The sequence below is a fragment of the Armigeres subalbatus genome, chromosome 2, assembly GCF_024139115.2.
Source record: "Armigeres subalbatus isolate Guangzhou_Male chromosome 2, GZ_Asu_2, whole genome shotgun sequence".
NCBI lineage: Eukaryota > Metazoa > Arthropoda > Insecta > Diptera > Culicidae > Armigeres > Armigeres subalbatus.
In genome coordinates, this window is record NC_085140.1 from 200,188,173 (window position 1) to 200,206,093 (window position 17,921).

The 17,921-nt window shown below is 38.1% G+C and overlaps 1 protein-coding gene across 2 annotated transcripts; it reads left to right on the forward strand.

The window, feature by feature from the left end:
* Positions 1-11,247: 11,247 nt before the first annotated feature.
* On the forward strand, positions 11,248-12,347 carry LOC134211503 (uncharacterized). 2 transcript variants are annotated; one of them, XM_062688399.1, is made up of 3 exons: positions 11,248-11,384; positions 11,438-11,742; positions 12,034-12,347. In XM_062688399.1, the coding sequence occupies exons 1-3, from the start codon at positions 11,300-11,302 to the stop codon at positions 12,109-12,111; spliced, it is 468 nt and encodes a 155-aa protein (XP_062544383.1). In that variant the 5' UTR covers positions 11,248-11,299; the 3' UTR covers positions 12,112-12,347. The 2 variants fall into 2 exon arrangements, with proteins under 2 accessions (XP_062544383.1, XP_062544384.1); XM_062688400.1 differs by having other exon boundaries at positions 11,257-11,384; positions 11,516-11,742.
* The last annotated feature ends 5,574 nt before the right edge of the window (positions 12,348-17,921 follow it).

Below are 17,921 nucleotides of genomic sequence, written 5' to 3' on the forward strand. Positions count from 1 at the left end.
CACCTCACCGAGGTTGCTCAGCCCAATAACCCAAATTTGAGTAAATTCAATATTCTCTATTTTGGGTTGATTACCCAAGTAACACCAAGCATTACAATATTGCACATATATCAATCACAAATCGACATGCTAAATGCTAATTGCATTAGATCTGTTTTAACGATGTGTTGTTGCATTTATTTATAAACTGTCAGACAACGATACTCTAAATCAGCAGTACGAATGCAGCGATGCATTACTGGTGCTTTATTTCAACATGCCAAAGTAATGAACCATTAATTCGGTCTTATAATTGCCCTTTTCCACTTTAAGTCAACTTTTAGGGCTGTGTTTTTACATGCATATATAGCTTCATGGTTACTTGGGTAAGGTCCGCTTTGGATAAATTAAACTCAGCTTTGGGTAAATTGTTTACATGGAATTAAAGGCAAACTACCTATAGTGCCAGAAAAGTCATTTTACTCAAATTTGGGTTATTGGCCCGGTTTTGAGTGAAAACAACCCACTTTTGGGTAGTTTTGGTTTTCAGTGTATAAGACATTTTATGAGACAGATCGAAACAGCTGTTTTTCTCGTGTTTATCTACTTTGACAATCAGTGGGAGCCCATTTGTTTGGTAATTTCGCGCTGAACATTCCGATGGGTCCCATCATCAATTCTGCATATTTTACTTTTCGTCTACCAGGGCCATGTAGCATAATCAGACTAATAATATTAGCTACAAGTTACAAGTTACAAGTCAAAAAATTACAAGTACTTGTAATTTGTGTTGCATAAAAGTTATTCGCCAACTAATAATATTAGTACTTGTATTATTAGTAAGAAGGAAATGACAAGTCAGTCAGGTTCATTTACCTGTCAAAATTCATCCGACAGTTCACTGTCAATGCGGCGATAAATGATTTTGTTTATGTTTTTCTGAGTTTGTGCATAGAATACTGCGATAGGTATACACGGAACATGAATTTGTTATCCTTCTCTCTTTAATTTATTCCGTGGCTAAATCCGGTTTCGTGGTATTGGCCTTTTTACAAAGAAAAAGTAATGCGCACTGGAGTGATTTTTTAGGTGGTTTTTATAGGCGGATTTTGGGATTTACATGGGTTTTAATTTGGGCGATTTGTACTTCACTCGAACGTACCTTCCATGAAAAATCTGATTTCGCTATACATACTCGTTCGACGCGGGTTTCAATTCACGTTTTTGCTGGACTTATGCGGGTTTGGATTTTATTCTTAGTCCAATAATTGAAATTATTATGAAATTTAGGCAATTTCTTGGCAGATAAATCATCTCAAAATTGAGGTTCAAAATGCTTACTGATAATAATATCGCATCAAATTTTAGTTTTTCCTTTCTTCTCCATGATTGTTGTCAAAAATAGGGCAAGATGCATGGGCCCACCCGAGATTGTTAAATACAACAACCCACATTCGAGTTGAATAAAGTCAACTTTAGGTAAACTAAGTTTAGTAACTAACTCTGCTTCGGGTAATATGTTTTTACGTGGATTACGGTAAACTACATACACGCTAACCTGGATCTACCCAAAATTATGTCAAAGTGACCCAGATTCGGCAAAACCGTGGTTACTCTAATATGGGTAAGGGTACTTGACTCAAATCTGGGTAACCGTACAAGCGAAAAAATCTGGGTAACCGGTACCCAGCTCTTTTCGCTCCAGAAAATTATTATTATGTAAAAAATATTAAATAAAACAAAATCCCCAACGCATATCACTTGCCGGCTGTGCCGACAATGCTCCGCCATGATAACTTCAACACTTCTTACCTGTTTCTTGCTGCATTCTACGAAAAAATGCCATCATTTATTCTGGCATGCGACTTCGACGCCGGTCGACGCCATGTTGATACATTCGAAAATGTTTAAGTCCCCGGTTACCCAGATTTCGGGTTCGTCTGACTCAGATCCATTTTGTTGACATACCCGGATTTTGACAACTGCTAATATCAGAAAAATCCGGGTACAAACGACCCAGCGACTGAGTTATTTCAGGTTAGCGTGTAGTATTAGAAGAGTCATTTTACACAAAATTGGGTTATTGTGCCAAAATACGGCTTTACGCGAAAACAACCCACTTTTGAGAAGTTAGCGTCCCACCATTTGAATACTTAAAGTATTTCTGCTTGCTTCAGAGTTATTTGATAAATTTCATAATTCTCAGTTTTATATTGGAACGAGAAATTTATTCGTAGTGCATAGTATTTTACTGTATGGTAATTTAAAACAATAATAGTTTTTTCTCTGTTAATTCGTTAAAAACAATAAAACGATGTATATTTACTTTGCACAGCTGAAATAATAAAATAAAAGCTACTTGTAAATTAAATTACAGCACCATTCATACTAGTAAAAGAAACTACAAGCCAACGCTAATAATTTCTACTTGTATTTTCTTTATGCAACAGTTACTTGTAAATTCCACTAATATTATTAGTGCGCTTTACTTGTAATATTAGACTTGTAAATTGATACTTGTAGATTCATTATGCAACAGAAAAATACAAGTTACAAGCTACCCTACTAATATTATTAGTAAAATTTCGATTATGCTACAGGCCCCAGGGCTTTAGAACAAAGTTTTGACGTAGAACTACGTCTGTCTTTTCTATATAGGGGTACACTTTGCGATTGCAAAAAATTGAAAAACGTCACGAAAATATGATAGACTTCGATCGTTAATATCTCAGCCGTTTCTCGATGGATTTTCAATTTTCTTGGACCATTCGATCAAGGAAGAGTCAACGCTTCATACTCGATGTACACTGAAGTCGTTTGTTACGCGGTTATTTTTACAGGAATAGATTTTTAGGCGATTTTTTTTCAAGCGAATTTCTGGATTTCCGCGGTTTATTCAGACATATTTTGGGATTTACGCGGTTTTTTACGTTGTTTCAATTTACGCGGCCCATATCCTCCGCGTAAAAACCGACTCTAGTGTGTTACAATATCTGTGTATGATAATATTTACTATTAAAAACTTGCTAACAGTTTAGCACTCGGTTTCGGTGAATCAGTCAATCTCGTACGATTGCAAGCTTCTTCTTCCATACTAGACCAACTAGAACTTGGCCTGCTTTTCAACTTGGTAATCTATTAGCATTTCTTTAGTTATTAAACGAAAGTTTTTTATGTCTGCGTTTTCCTTGGAAAGCTTGGGGGCGTTTGACGGTAGCTTCTTGCTTACGTCTGTTGATGCCAGTAGAGGGGCTCGGAATCTTCTTCGCTTGCTTCAGTGAATGCGTTCTGGTAAACTTTCTTTGGTTCGGTTTTGCTGATTCGTAGGTTTCTACCGGAGTAAACGCTAAGTCCGACGCAATTCACGTGAAGGAATAACAAGGGGTTTAGACTGACTTAGCGACGGGTGGTTAGTTTCTGTATCGGATGTTTGGCATTGTGTGTTGGTGTTATGTGGGAAAATAACTTAAAAAGTAGCATTTACCAATGCTTCGAATCGAGATACAATTATCGAACGATTCTTACTCTCTAGCGAGTATTTATCAACTGGTAATTTGAATATGTGAACGCTTGAGAGTGTTGTTCATCCTCGATTATTTGAAAAATTTATTTTTATCTTCCTTTTCAAACGTTGGTCCAAGAATTATATACATCACCAGTTTTCGTAATGCTCACTCAATCTCAGGAGCATTGGATAAACAACGAAAGCAGATACAGCTACGTAGCTCAACGTCACCTTCGCGTACAACCCGATTGGGCTGCACCTTTGAGTTTTTCATATGATTCTTAAAACATGTCGTTGAATTATTCATACCATTGCATTCTAAGCATGAAATGCTGACGAAAACACGAATGAAAAGTAAAACGTTACAAACATTATTTTGTGTTCGGACCTAACGGAATGTTCACGCAGAATCATACCAAAACAAAACATTAGAAGTAAATAGTCGGGCCACCGCGAAACGTCTCATAAAATGCCTTATAGATATTGTCGGGCCGGCACCAAACCGGACCGCGCGATTAAGCACTCGCGCTGCGACGCGAGTCGCGACAATTTGAAATATTTCATTAGTAGTGCGCATCATGCACGCATGGATGTACTATCATGCGCACTAATCAGAAATGAGTTGCGACGTCTGATAACTGCAGATATTTCATTTTATTGAAAACAAATTTTCGATTTTCTACTATACACGGAATAGTAGAATCTAGATGAGCGAAAGCATGGCTGAGTCGATTTTTTTTGCCCGTGCACACGAGCATATGACGTCACAGCCCTTAACGTTTCCATTGAAATCGTGACGTCATGCTTGTTTGGAGACACGTTTGACAGTTCGTTTGGAGACAGAGGATTTATTGTCTATCCGGAATAAATTTATAACGCTTTTTATACCGAAGTTGGATTTTTCTCCAGATACAGGCAACTAGTGTTACCAGATTTTGTTTGACTAAAAAGAGTACATTCACAACAAGTGAAAATAGAGTACAAAAGAATACAACCCACGATTTTTTTTAAATTTACACTTCAAGTTTCATATTGGACCGTTTTAACTCATATCCCGAACATGACTCCTATTTCTAATAACTGGATTTAAATTACCATTTCATCATTATTCGCGTGGTGCTTTCCATGGAAAATTCGTGGAATTTTGAATTGTAGGACGCTAAAAAGCCAGTGCTCGAAATATGAGTCATGGTCGGAATTTGAGTATATTTCTTTTATATTTGTAAGATGCAATTGAATCGCTGATGCTGATGCTTAATTTCAACATATTTTTTGTTATAAAAACTTGAATAATAATCACAGAATATTTGAAACAAATTTCTCCTAAATATGAGTGAACGAGTAAAAGAACAATTTATAGAATAAAACCTCATGAACCTATCTAATATTTTCAAATTTATTGGGCAAATTGAAAAGCCCAACTCTTCATAGGAAACATGATGTATGAAACTGTGGGATATCTGAGGAATAGCTTCAAAAACGCAGTCTGTGATATGCGAACGAACGTTTAAATAATGTTCTCGGTCCAGCTTCGAATTTGTAATTAGGTATTGTAGTTTGTGACATATTTGATGTGATCGTGCTGGTTTCCAAATTTTTGATATCTAAATTTCACGAAAAAAACTGGCGATCTATCTTTAATTTTGGCGTAACCAGGAACAGTTGAACAAATTAAATATTATGAAAATAATAAATTCTTTCAATTCAAATAGTGGCATACACAATCTCAGCGTACTTTATGTCTTGTCTTGTCTTGTCTTAGCACATGCACAGCCAGTATTGAAAAGCATCCTGGAAATGTCGGTTTTTTCTTGTCTGCATTAATATTTGCAGCATATTGTAAATATGGCACAAGTATTAAAACGGCCAGGCCCACCGTGCAGGCTTGAATTTGGGAGATAATCCATAACTCCCCGGCAATCAGATTATTTAGTAATAAATAACATGATCAATGAAGAGTTTTGAATCTACGAAAGGAAGAAACGGGGACAGTCGTAAAAACCGTTTCACATTCAAGGATTCAAGGGGAAATATGATTGATGAATCGTTGGGAGTGACTTTGCTAAGAAGATTAATGTACACTTCTTGGGTCCTCGACGTCTCAACGTACTTTATTTGTGCAAACTAAGGAAAATGGATTCACTTTGCAATGTTAAGTTTGAAAATCAAATTGGTACTAACAATATTTAAAAAGAGTACATATAACCTTTCTCTCCGAAAAAGAAGAGTACGTAATTTTTCTGCCTCAAAAAGAGTACATGTACTCTTAAAAGAGTACGTCTGGTAACACTACAGGCAACTTTCCCAACTTCGGAAGTAGTGCGCTGGATTCGCCTAAAGATGTCTAAACAACGCATCAATTAGTTTGACAAATAAAACTTCGGAAGAAAGTTCGGTTCGGAAGTCCCGACTTCCGAATTCTAACTTGGTGCTACGCCGACAATATCTTCGCTCATCTATATATTCCACTATCTATAGAATAGACCAATGCAAACTATAGATAGTAGAATATCAATGAAAATAAATATTTACTAAGGTATGGAAATCCATATATTGTGTGCGTGCCTTTCGTGTATGGCGAAAAAGTTTTCACTACTACATTCAAACGAGCTCCCATAAGAAGCCGTGCAAATATGTACGTCACCATTTGCTGTTTACATTTTCCATCATCCACTAATACGCTTGCATTTGGTCTACTTCCTCACCTTCCATCTATTCTCATTGGTAGAATCTATCACGGTTGTTTGCAAAAACCCATTAATGGGTGAAAAAACACCCATTTTCGCTAGAAGTGCCTCTCCCCATTTAATGGGTAAATCTAGTTTACCCATTAATGGGAAAAAGGTGTTTCTATCAATAGATGGGTATAATTTTACCCATTGGACAAAGCAATTTTTTGATAAAAATGGGTGAATAAATACCCATTTTTAGGAACAGATTTGGGAGCATTTTCGTTGAAGTTAAAATAGTTGAAGTTAATTTTTAAAAATTTGGAAACATGCATTTTTTATTCCTTCATAATATAAATACAAAACAAATATTATAAACACATAATAAAAATAATACAAATATAATATCAGCCTTTTCTGCGTGAGCACCAGAAGCACCAGAGCACCGGCTGCGGATGATGACGGTCCGGAAGCCCACAGGGTCCTGGATTTCCAGATTATAAGCTCGGTTATAAGGTTTTGATTTCATATTTTATTCCACCTGTTGAAGAAAGTAAATGCATTGTTAATATTAATATTAACCACTGTTGAATGCAAATGAAACAATAAACACCTACCTTTTTCTCCGTTTTGCTTCATCATGTATTGAAAATAATGAAGAAGAGCGTTCGAATCTTCATCTAGTCGAAAACCTGATACGAAATAAGTGTAGATTACCAAAATTTGCATTCAATATAAATAAATCGAATACTTACACACTTAAAAGACTATTTTTTGTCGGTAAAATGAATTGACGAGCACGACCGTAAAAGTATATTTCAACCGATATCTCGTCAATTATTATGACGTTTACACAAGTTACTGAAACTCGGCAGTTAAATTTGCCATAGTAACCGGTAGTTTGGAATTTGACTGAGTTTCGGTAAACCCATCTGTCAAATGTAATACCTGCAGCGTGTTCTGCTAAAGACATGCTAAGAAGTAAAAGCAAAGGTGAAAAGAAATTTTCATCTTTAAATTTGTTGGTAAGTATTCAATATAATTTCAATTTCCTCTACGCGTAGGACACTATAATCTGTTCAATATTCATACAACATTTTACGTTGACTTCAACGAAAGCAACAGGGATCGACAGGGATGACACAAGGATTTCCAAACCGATGAAATCCCGAAACAGGCTGGATATTCTGCTAAAAAGACGGCATATCTTATACGAGTTTTATCATCTATCTCGAGGGGTGTGCCATTCTTTTCTGGACTTTTCGGTTTGGAAAAACTTGTGTCGTTCACGTTGATTGAAAGTAATGAAACTTAAGCCCGTTTTAACCTCAGTTTCAAATGTACTCCAATTAACAAAAAACAGCAAAGAAACGGCTGTATCGATGGAAAATGCTCCACCCTCGGCTTCACGAATACGAAGGAGCTAAAATAAACACGTTGACATTTGTAAAGCTTAATTTAATAAGTTTATATTGTTTTGTTTTTTTAATGTGACCTAAAATATAACCTTTTTTATATTGATTAACGCTTTTCATTTTTGTTTTGATTTGATTCATATGAAAATAAGTAATAACAATAATTACTGAATCTCGGCAAAGCCCTTTACCGAATTGATCGGCAACGTACTACCGAACAGCACGGTAAAATTTGACAGCTGGGGTGTGTCGATCATTTTACGACCAATCGGTAATTTGAACTTTCACCGAGATTTTTACCGAGATATCAGCTGTTGGATTCTCGGCAATTTATTTTACCGGCCTCGGTGAAAAAAATTAAGTTACGTTTTGATATATTAAATGAAAATCGTGAATCGTGATGCAGGCAGGAGCAAGACTTTCGAAATTATTTACAACTGCTTTTTCACCCATTTTTCCTACTCCATGCAGGTTGTTAAAATGGGTATTTTTTCACCCATTGGACGGTATAAAAAATTACCCCTTTTTTGACAGTTCGTTATGCTACCAAAAAATGTATACTTTTTTACCCGTCAATGGGTAAAGCGTTCCAACCGTGATAAGGCATTTTACGAGACGTTTAATTGACATTTAGTAGCGATCCGTTTTTGTTTTTATTTACACGGAACCGCGAAATAACTCACTTGACGATTCCTTTCACTCAAATCCGACCTTGCGTGGAAGAAGCCAAAAATAAGTAAAATGTGAAAAAATCCGGTGAGTACTTTGCCTTTACTCCCGTGTTGAATTTTCACCCACTATGAAGTTTCACCAACTCAAATTTATGTTATTTTCACTCACTCGAGACTATGGTGAAAACAACTCAAATTTGGCTTCTTCCACGGAACAGCACACGTTGGGTCGATGCACACTCTGGAAAAAATCTATGCTAAAGGCCAGTATCGACTTAAAAAGTAGAGAGGTTACGGAATTTTGTTCAATATTACCAAGAGGAATTTTGACAACTGATCTGCATGGAGCAAATTGTCACTTTTACTTACGGAATAATCGAGCAGAATATTTTTCCGAAAGTAAAGTGACAGCTCCCATTACTTTGCGTGGGAACCTTACAAATGCCAATTTTGTTTTTGTTCTTTTCATGTGGATACTGCTGTAAGAATTTTGTTTCGATTCTGTACTTTTCCGATTCAGTGAACGGAATTTAACATGTGATTGAGATAGAAAAAGAAATTTCTTTTGAACACGATACCAACCTTAAATAGAATAAAAGTCATTCTAACTGGCTATTCGCCTGGTTGACCCCGTGTTAGTTTATACTAATGACACACTGGTGGTACAAGTACCATGGTACAAGAATCTTGAAATGAGTACCATACCAATTATTGTCTTTATTAAAGATAGTCTTGGAATAATTTTCTTGTTCTCTTGTACCATGGTACAAGTACCACAGGTGTGTCCTTAGTATTAAGTACAGTTTATTCTCGATTAGTATAACTTTGATGAATACGGTATATAGTATAAAGTGGCTTTATCGGCAATAGTATTTCTTGGGAAAAATGTATTTTAGTTTGGATTATTTTGAATGTTTATGTTTACAAAATTATAGAATAAAACAAAAAATATGCAATTAAAATTTTATTTTTTAAAAAATGTGGCTAATTTAACAATAATCAGTTGTGGTTTCCGGCATGTTCTGTATACAGCATTTTCAACAGATTGTCTGTGTCATCCGTGATCGATTGCCTGCAAACTTGAACGTTACCACCATGGCATGCCCACAGTCACCTGTCCCACAACTTTACCGCAGTTATCCGTATTTATGATCTCGGAAGATGCGTCGTTCTTTTGCGTCTGACTTCGACTGCTACCCAGGTTTTCGATTGGTGTTACGCCAGCTGCGGTTGATTGATTCGTATGCCACTTTCGTCTATTTTGTGCTTTGAGTCTACGATTTCGGATCGCTTAAGACTCCATGGTAGCGCAAGCACCCCGCTCGGAGACTTGAATTGGCCCTCGCTTCTGGTACTGACTAAGCGGTCGAGGAGGATGCTTTGTTTAGGACAGTTTTGGGAGTTGGGATGAAAAAGGATATTCCGTCCCGGTAGAAATCGGCATCCAGGCTGATGCCAAACAGCATAGTCGAACGTCGTGGATGAGATACAGCCGTGAAACTTACTCAGAGGCGTGCTTGACATGTATTTGATATATTTTCAAAGCCGATCTAGAACAAAAACACAATTCAAATTAATCCATATATTTCACAATAATGCTCAGTTTCTCACCTCTTTGCCGTCCTCAGATATTGTTGAAGTAAAATATTGAATAACTTATATCGTATACGGTACTAATAAGGTTCACCATGCGTCAGAAGTAAAAATGAAATTCTGCCAAAGACAAAATGCAAAGAAACGTATATTTCCACGTTAATCCCGCTTTGTTTAAATTATATTGATTGATAGTATACATTTTTAACCTAATCTAGTTTATTTCTCAGATATGGCAAATAAGTTTAATTCAAAATCTTTCTTGGATTAATTATATTTCTGAGTGCAGCTCTCTTTGTTTATAATACACGGTTACTGGCTAAAACCCATTAATGGGTACTATGGTACCCATTTTCGCCAAAACCGCCACTACTCATTTAATGAGTAAAAGCGATTTACTCATTAATGAGTAAATCATGTTTCTGTCAGAAGATGGGTATTATTTTACCCATCAAGGAAAGTGGATTTTTCGACAAAATGGGTAAATAAATACCCATTTTTTAAATTCATTTTTGGAAAATAATTGATTTTAGATAGTTGAATAGTTTCAAGCTCATTCAAATAAAATATTTTTCAGAATACATTTTATTCCTAAAAAATCACATTTGTTTTACATACTCATGTTATACATGAGCCATAAAATATAGATTCCCTACAACAAGTCCCCATGATGTATTTAATATTAATTGTTATGTCCACTGCTAGGTCCACTGAGTGTCTGTCTTTTTGCCGTTCGCCATATGCTGCCCTTCGACTCATAATAATGTTCTGTCTCGAATGACGGAGTTGCGCTGCATGAAAATGGTCCTGCTACCAACTTTATTCCAGACGCTTCCATTTCACCAACCGAAAATCTTATAATCGCCGTTCTCTTAAAAAGAATGATAATTTAAGTCAAATCATTATGTAAATATTTATTATTAAGCCGCTTACCTTCTATATATAGTGCTTCTTTGAATTGTCTGTAATCTTTAATCACTAAACGGAAATGAAATTCATATTTGAATATACAAAAACAATACGCTCCAAGATTTGTGTTGAAAATCATGTGGAAAAACTTCCCAACTATTTTTTCACCCATTAATGGGTAAAAAAATGCACATTTTTTAACGTCAAATATATTTTGAACATGGGTGTTTTTTTACCCATTTATCCACTTTTAAAATAACCCCTTTTTTGACAGGTTCATAGAGCTTGAAAAAATGTATACTTTTTTACCCATTAATGGGTTTTAGCCAGTAACCGTGTAACATTCATGAGAGGGAGTGAGAAAACTACCTAATATTGAGTTAAAAATTTGAACTTTGTACTCAAAGTTGAGTTCTTCAAACTTTTTTTTTAGGTTCTTTATTTTTTCTGTGTACATCTGATGTTTTGATTTGTTCACTTTTGTTTTTCAAATTTTGTGATTCAAACTCAAGATGCGATTCGCTTTCAATCATAGTCAAAACTAAATAAATTTATAAAATGCTTCCGAAAAGAATCGCCAGCAAGGCTCCAAAACACGTCGCATCCAAGCTTCTTAAGACAGCGGCATCGGCATCCAAATCCGGTAATTTAATCAAATATTTTAAACGTAAAACATTACGATAAACATTCTTTCAGATTCCGTTATTTTAAGCAAATATGCTGCGTCCTTAACAGCAGAACATCTGGAGCGATATATTGATAAAATTTCCATAGTCGGTAAGGATCCATACTTGCTAACAATGAGCCAGAGTGTGCTTCCCGTAACTGTAAGTTATGAGTCCATAATTGAATATGCGCTTCATCAAAAATCGGCGTACACCGGAGCAGGCTTCCATTGTTTCAAAGCCGTGGAAGCAAAACAACGATTCGAGTGTGGGATGGTGAAGCTGGTGGAGGGAATTAGGCTTGGAGTTGGAGACCTATATGTAGTGCGAGGAAAGGTAAAACAGTTTTACATATATAACTAAATGAAACAGTTGAACATATGTGCTGTTGTAATTGGTACCGTTGCAAAAGCGGAAGGAAACAATTATGTTTCTGGTTATCATTGCTTTGAATGAGTGATATGGCCTTCCGTAGCCCAGTGATAAGACGTGTAGCTACAAAGTAGATCATGCTGGATTAATGGATGGTAAACGGTGAATTGTTTCCAATCTCGACTAAGCATTTGTGTTTTGTCTGTTTCTTCTATGATCTGCAAACTCTTAATCCATACATTTCTTGTTTTATAGGTGATGCATTCTATGAAAATGAATGAGCCGAATTTGACTCCGTGGATTGTGATCAATGGGCGCAATGGCGCAATATAATTTGTGCACACTGCGATTGTGTGGCAGGAATCGGAGAAGTATGCTCACATGTCGGAGCAGTCTTGTATTGCCTCACAAACATTCATCACACTAGTCTGTCCCAGAGAGCTGCAGGAATCTCAGTTACCGATGTGGAACAACGATGGGGCAGGCCCAGTAAAACGCTGAAAGCCAACTTGCAACAATCCCTGCAAGAGATAGACTTTGGCCATGCTCTCCATGGAGGAGTTGTGAATGTGAAAACGATACGGTGATAGTGACCGCAATAATGTTTGGTGATCATGATGACTATTTTAAAATTAACGTAATGACAGTAGGTGAATATAATACGTGATTTCATTGCTTATACTGAATGAAATGATTCGTAGTGGCAGAAAAACTTATATACTTTTGTAAAGGTAAAGAAGAAGAAAAGAGTGATGTTGATGTTAGTGATGGTAGTTTGACAATACTAAGTGCTTATAATGACGGGGGTGGGCTGTTATACAAATCCTTGTTTTCATCAACATGGCCCACAACAGTGACCACATGAGCAACATCGCTTAGGAACGGCTGTGTGATGATGAAAAACGGGAGGCTCATAGAAGCCAATATGGGCGGGGTACAGTGTAGATTAATAGCAAGGGACAGCTGCCATTGTAACCACCATGAAAAAAAAAATTCAAACTATAGTAGTATTTGAAAATTTGCAACCAAACTGAATCACTACTGATTTCACTCCTCAACAGACGTTGTAGTTTTAAAAATTCGAACAGTTTCGTCAGAAACGCTGCAACAAGTGTGGCGAATCCCACCCAACTGACGAGTGCGACAAAATGGAGGTGGCCGATCCCAAGTGCGCCAACTGTGGCGACAAACATCGGGCCACCACAAAGGGCTGCCCAAAGCGAGCCGAGTTCCTGGAAATCCGGAAGAAGGCTTCCATCAGGAACCTTCCGAAGAAGAACCGTGTTCCTGTAGTCAACAAGTTTAACTATCCGGCCATAACGGCTCACCGTCGAGCGATTCCAATCTTCCACCGTTACAACCGCACAAGCGACTGGCAGCATCCACCAGCGAATGGCCTCCACTGGCACTATGGGGAATTCTCATACAAATGGGCGGCTAAAAATATTTTTTCAATGAAAACTGTGCCTATACAACATATATTATGAAAAGGAATATTTAAGAACCTTTTTCAACCCTTTAAGGGCCATCGTTAATCCTTCAAAAAATGTCACCCATGAAAAAAAAACTTTTTTTAAATTTTGTTTTTGATTTTGTTTTGTTTGTTGCAGCGTTCTCGTAAAAGCACAAATATGCGCAAGCACAGGCCTGGTAGCGAGTCACTTTAGTGACTTGGTCACTTTTTTGAATCTAGTCACTAAAAAGTCACTATTTGCATCCAAAATTCACTAAAGTCACTATTTTTGGGAAAATGTTCACTAAAGTCACTATTTTTGCATTGCCTGTTGTAAAAAGTTCAAAATAAAAATCATTTGTACCTATTATGATCAACCAAATAAAATGTGTTAACGGGCTTGGTGGTCATATGGCTACCACTTCTGCCTCTTACGCAGAAGGTCGTGGGTTCAATCCCAGGCCCGTTCTATTTCTATCTTCTACCTTATATCTTGATTAGTTCTGGCGGTTCGATATCTGAGTGGGCGACTTACAGTCGGCTTACAGTGGGCGAGTCACTGCATCATCAATTCATTCCCATCCCTGATAGACCGTGATGGTGTGGCCAGTGCCGTTATCGACCATTTAAAATACAAGAATCTCGGACTGTGTACATTGAGGTTGGAAAGCAAATCCCATGCTTCCACCCATTGGTTCCCTGTGCAATTGCGATTGTTCTGGTCAACCACAACCACGGAGTAGGAACTACAAAATGCACGGTCATCATACCCATGATCAATCAAATCAAATGTGGATCTGGTAGCAATATATTAAATTTGGGAAATATGCACCCAAGAAGTTCCAAGTGTTAAGTGAAAATCGTGAGGCTCTTTCCGATTTATGTCAGCTATGATCTTTTTCTTCACGAATGGATTTTTTTTTAAATGCGAAAGGCGAACCTCAAGTAAAGAGTACCGAATTTAGGAGTTTTGGTACCAGAACCACGTAGTCTGCTGGTGAGCGTTGATACCTTCAGTTTCATCACATGACAATGATGTTTGATGTTTCTCAACGTCAGGGAGAGTAATGAGCGATAAGGGCTTCGATGTTAAATGGTTGTTAAATCCATTTATGATTGTTAAATCCGCCTTGCGACCCATCGAGATAAGTCTCGAAAAAAAAATTAGGAGAAGAAGTAATTCTATTTATTAACAGATACAGAACAGATACACAAAAACTAGTGAATGAATTGGTCGGATTTTTAAAATCTAAAACAAAACAAAAAACTAATTAGATTTAAAAGATTTTTTTAACTCGAGATTATTTGGCCACCCATTTTTAATTGACTTCAATACTAAAGTGTGCCGTTTAGAAATTAAAGTTTATTAGAATTTTTGTATTTCTAATAAGATACCATGGTTTTATTGGATTTTCAAAATTTCACTCAGAATGCCACGTCAAGTTCAAAATATCAAAAAACTTCATTTAAATTTGTTAAACATAGTCCAATAACAGGTAAAATCGTATTTGAAAAATTTCTTCATTATTTTAATTACTTTGTATTTTTTCAAACAAATGGTCCTACCAATTATTTATAAGCGTTGTGATTCCAACGAATATCATCCTCAATATCCAAATCCGTGGTACTCATGAGAGTGTCGCAAACGCTGGCCTCTTGGTTCCATCCTCTCCCTTCTTACGATGAAGATGGGCATGGCCAGTATCAGTAATCATCATGCTTTTGTTGTTTTTGCCTTTTCTTGATTTCTGATAGCATTCTACATAAGGATTTCAAAAATAATACACTAGTTTGCAATCTACGAATTATACCGTAACAATGCTAATGCAATTTGTAGTTCTATACCAGGTTCAAAACTTCAAACAAAAGTCACTATTTGGTCACTTTTTCTGCAATTGAAAGTAACTATTTGGTCACTTTTTCTTCATCGTTGGTCACTAAAGTCACTATTTTGAACAGCATTCATCGCTACCACCCCTGCAAGCAAATCACTTACTAAAAGGTGGTACTAGGGTTATATTTCAATCCGCCATTTACAGATGAGGGGACATTTGGGGACATTAGGTTTGCGGGACCATTTTATAGCGAAGAATTATGATAATTTAAGTTTTTCTTCTACATTTTTTAATAATAATATTGCGTGCAAAGCAAACCAAACTATCAAAAAGCTGAAGTTCTAAGCTTTGTAATGGTATATAAAACTTCATATTTGGAGAAAAGTTGACTTCATAACATACAAATCAAAGTAAGGAATGATTTTTTAGTTTCACCAGCTTTTTTCACTTCGCCAGCCCATATCTTTTGACTGAATAAACACAGCACTTCAATATTTTCCGATTCTCTTATCTGGGGTATATGCTTTCATATGATATATAAATTAGACAAATTGGAGATAGTAAATTTTTCGATTAATGGCCACCCTTTTCCCCATAGTGTTCCTGGGTTCCGTCGGCAGCCGGAGAACGAAAACGTCCCCCTGAAGAATCTGCTCCGATGTACACCCCGGAGCAGCTGATGCCGATCTTTGTACAGCTCGTCACTCGGCTGCGCGGCTGCAAAATCCGTTTTGACCAGGCCTTCACTCTTGACATGTTCATTATTGAAAATGGCTGCTAGGGTGGGCCTGGTCAACTGGAAAGCTTGCTTGCTCAAGAGCAAAATCATCGAGCTAGCTGATTTCCTCGAGGAGAAGGAGATCGACGAGGCGTTCATCACTGAAACGCACCTTAAACCGGAGGTGAGCGTCCACATCCCGAACCGGATCGTGCGACTCTATCGGCGGTCCAGGGGAAGTGGTGTGGCCATCGCACTTCGATACAACATCAACTGTCGCCTGCTGCCAAGCTTCCAGCTGAGTATGATCGAGTTCATCGGTGTCGAAGTGACCACTTCCGTCGGCACAATCACGCTCATCGCGGTGTACTGTCCAACGCAAGCCAAAGCCGACGATGGATCATCGGCTGCCTTTCGGAGAGACATCGTCAAGCTTTCGTGGAGGCAAGGCCAGTATATCATTGCCGGCGACCTGAATGCCAAACATCAAGCCTGGGGCAACAGTCGCGGCAATCGAAATGGCACCATCTGGAGCAAAGACATGGAGGAAGGCCACTACGGATTCCCCCACTCGGCTGAGTCGGTCCGGTGTCCTCGCAACCCTTGACCTATACAAATACCAACATTAACGACCACGTCTCGCAGCTGATCGTCTATCAGGAGCTCAGTTCTGATCACAATCCGGTGATTTCGGAAGTGGACTCCTCGGTCAATCGGCATCAGCAGTTCCGGCGAAACTACCACCGAGTCGAATGGGGCCGGTTCCAAAGGTGTGTGGACAACAACGTCGACTACGAGGCGCGGCCGCGAACTCCTGAAGCAATCGATTGGCAGCAGCGTTCCATCGAGGAGGCGATCTCGGTGGCCCGAAAGCAACATGTACCTACGGCTCGGTAGGTAAGCAACTCCCTAAACATCGATACACTCACCAAAGATTTGATTAGATTGCGGAATGTCACTCGCAGGCAGTTTCAACGTACTGGACTGCCTGAGCTTATCCATGGCAGAATGGTGGACCTCAAAAATAACGTTTTCTCGAATAAGATCCGCACTCTCCCAGATTATGCTAAGCCGTTCTGGAAAATGACCAAAATACTAAAATCCAAGCCTCGGCCCATTGCACCTTTGATCCCACTAGACAATAATGGCTTTAAGGATCGCTTGATAACTCCTGCAGAGAAGGTAGCTGAAATAGGACTTCACTTCGTCATCTCACACAATCTTGGGCAGAACGTCATCAGTCCACACGAAGCAGCCGTCAATAAGCATGGTAACAACATCTATTTGATCACTTGTCATAAGACGAGTTTGTACAATCCCATTGAATTCCACCACTTAATTGTATCTTGACAGATACGTATTTCGACCTCAACAGTAAGGCCGTCCTCAGTGTCTCGTACTTGACCCGACTTGATGTACTTGACCCGACTTACTGTTGAGGTCGAAATACGTATCTGTCAAGATACAATTAAGTGGTGGAATTCAATGGGATTGTACAAACTCGTCTTATGACCAGTGAAGACATTCCACCAAAAAGCTCAAAATAATTTTCTTAAAATCCATTTGATTCCCAACGACTTTTCGGAGGAGTTGGAGATCTCAGCTGGCGAATTGACGGCCTACATCAAATCATCGAAGAACATGAAGGCCCCAGGCTTCGACAGCATCCTGAATCTCGAGCTCAAACACATGAGTGCTCTATTCTTTGAGCACCTTTCGCTGATCTTTAATCAGTGTCTCCGGCTCAGTTACTTCCTAACGTCCTGGAAGTCAGCGAAAGTCATCCCCATCCGGAAGCCAGGGAAGGATTCTTCCTCCCCCAAAAGTTATCGTCCCAGCAGCCTTCTCTCAGGATTATCCAAGCTATTCCAAAAAGCTATTCATCACCGGGTACTTGAGTCTGCCGAAAATCTCAACATCTTGCTCTAAGAACAGTTTGGTTTCCGATCGGTTAAGTGTACACCAACTGACTCGAGTCACCAACGTCCTCAGACGGAACAAGTTTGTCTCAAAAACATCCGCCATGGCGTTACTCGATGTCGAGAAGGCATTTGACAATGTATGACATGATGGCCTGGTGTACAAACTACAACGCTACACTCTTCTCATAGAACTTTCGTGCGTTATTAACGCGGTA